Here is a 2,140-nt window from a genome sequence, read left to right on the forward strand (position 1 = left end):
TTGAAAAATAGCAGATCTACAAGCTCATAGCGCGCCACCGAGTGACGCGCTTCGAGCTTGTAGGTCTGCTTTTTTTGAAAAATCGTGAAAATATTTATTTCAGAAAACTGGAGGATTTAGAAGATTTTTTTTTAAATGTTTTAATTTTGAGGTCAGGCCTAAATGGGATAAAGGCAGTGCTTGTGCTTCTCAGATATAAACATTTGAAACAGATGTGCAGTACTGGCCTATACCGTGTTGATTCATTTCACATCTGTTCTCAACACATACTTTTGCTTATTTGATCAATCATTCCAAACTTACGAGAATCTGAAAATGTCCTGCAGCCATTCCCGACCGGCAATGAGTGGTGAGGCTGTATAGCTCCGTTATTGTCACAGAGTTTGAAGTATAGGGCCTAATATAGGAAATCTAACCACACGTACGAGGTTTCAGCGACGATTCTGCTCAGGACTCGCTGTCCGCTGTCCTCCTCGTTGGTCATGCATCGTCAGAGAAAGCGGAGAAGCTGATCGGCTCGCAGTGGAGCGTACGCAGGTTGACCAGACACGCGGTCTGAGTGCTGCGGAACTCCGGGACGGCCACCAGGAGGACCTCCTGCCCGTCGGGACCGCGCACCGCCCTGGAGCGGAAGGACGGAGCGTTGCCGCTGAAATACACGTGAGGACACTCGTCCACCACGAACGGGTCGGTCCGGTGGAACGGGTAGCAGGCCAGCGTGTCGGGCGCCGTCGGGGCCACGTGCCTCAGCCGCAGCGTGCTCTCCAGGATGTCCAGGGGGTCGTCCAGGCTGCTGCACCTCCGGATGTCGCTGACGTTCTGTCCCGACGTGCCCAGGAAGGTCACGCCGCCGATGGCCGCCTGGTACGGGTTGGAGACCAGCCGCAGGGTCGGGTAGACGGAGGACCGAGGGAGCATGAGGCGGTGCAGGGGCTGCTGGGGGAGGGTGTAGTCGGTGGGGTCGTGGCGGCCGGGCATCACGTCCACGGGCACGGAGGTCACCAGCTGGAGCAGCAGCTCGTCCAGCTGGCGCATGGCGCCCACGCTGCCCGCCTGCGTCTTCTTGCTGAGGTACCTGGGCTTGGAGGCGGCGGCCGCCTCCTCCTCCTTATCCCCATGGGAGTCGCTGTGACTTATGAGATTCCCGGCCAACAGGACCCGGACGATGGCCGCGGCTGTGCTCTGCTCCCCTCGGCCGCCCAGCTGACCCGTCACCGTGTCCACCAGGAGCTGAAGAGCCAGCTTGCCGTTGTGGGCGTGGTTGTGGCGAGCTCCCACGCCCAGACCGGAGGCCAGCAACACAAACCTGTCGATTCCTCGGGGGGAAGAAGAAGAAGAAGAGGGTATGGGCGTCTGCGGCGGGAGGTCGGCCGCGCGGTAATCCTCCACCGTGAACGTCCCGTCGCCGTTCTCGTCGGCGCCGTACACGGCGATCACGCTGCCCGTGACGCACCTGTGCTTGTCGACGTTGCCCTCCAGCGCGATCCTCTGCCGCTCGTCCTCCAGGAGCAGCCGGTCCGTGTCGCTGACGTACTTGGAGCGCCAAGGAGGACGCCGCAGGAGGCCACGCTCCTCCTCCTCCTCCTTCAGGACGGACGGCTGAAGCTCCATGCGCTTGAACAGGGTTCCCACCACGCAGCAGCGCTCTCCCCGCCGCAGGTCGCACAGCTTCCTGACGGGCACGCCCTCTCCCCACGCCCGCCGGGCCCTCTCGGCCAGCGCGGGTCTCATCTGCGCCAGCCGCGCCGCGTAGATGCCGGCGTACTGCCGGTCGTACTTCCGCCCCTCCTCGAGTCGAAAGCGCTGGCATCGGGGCGAGTAGGACGCTTGCGCCCTCTCCAACGGCGGCGGAGCCTGTTCTTCGGAGACCGGACGACGCAACAGGGACGACGGCGAACCCTCCCCCTGGACGCTCGTGTCGGAGAACATGATCGAGGATTTTTTTTGTTATTATTTGACCAGAACTGAGCAGAACTCCACTTGGAACTGCAGCATCCAGATGCTCCCGCTCCTTTTAAGACTTCAATGGTATTCTGGAAGTTGAATGGTGCTGAGTAAACTAATATGGACATGACTGACGTCATAGTTCTGACATCAGAGAAATCAGAGCTGATATGCTTTAGCTATTGAAAAATAGCAG

General features: G+C 59.5%; 1 protein-coding gene across 1 annotated transcript; it reads right to left on the reverse strand.

Annotated features, from left to right (window-relative positions):
- Nucleotides 1-480: 480 nt before the first annotated feature.
- Nucleotides 481-1,929, reverse strand: LOC306917851 (DNA polymerase delta subunit 2-like; the record flags this gene model as incomplete). The annotated part of the gene is made up of 1 exon (XM_079530749.1): nucleotides 481-1,929. One exon carries the CDS (start codon nucleotides 1,927-1,929, stop codon nucleotides 481-483), a length of 1,449 nt encoding a protein of 482 aa, XP_079386875.1.
- Between the last annotated feature and the right edge of the window lie 211 nt (nucleotides 1,930-2,140).

Source organism: Electrona antarctica (assembly GCF_951216825.1).
Source record: "Electrona antarctica genome assembly, contig: scaffold_32, whole genome shotgun sequence".
NCBI lineage: Eukaryota > Metazoa > Chordata > Actinopteri > Myctophiformes > Myctophidae > Electrona > Electrona antarctica.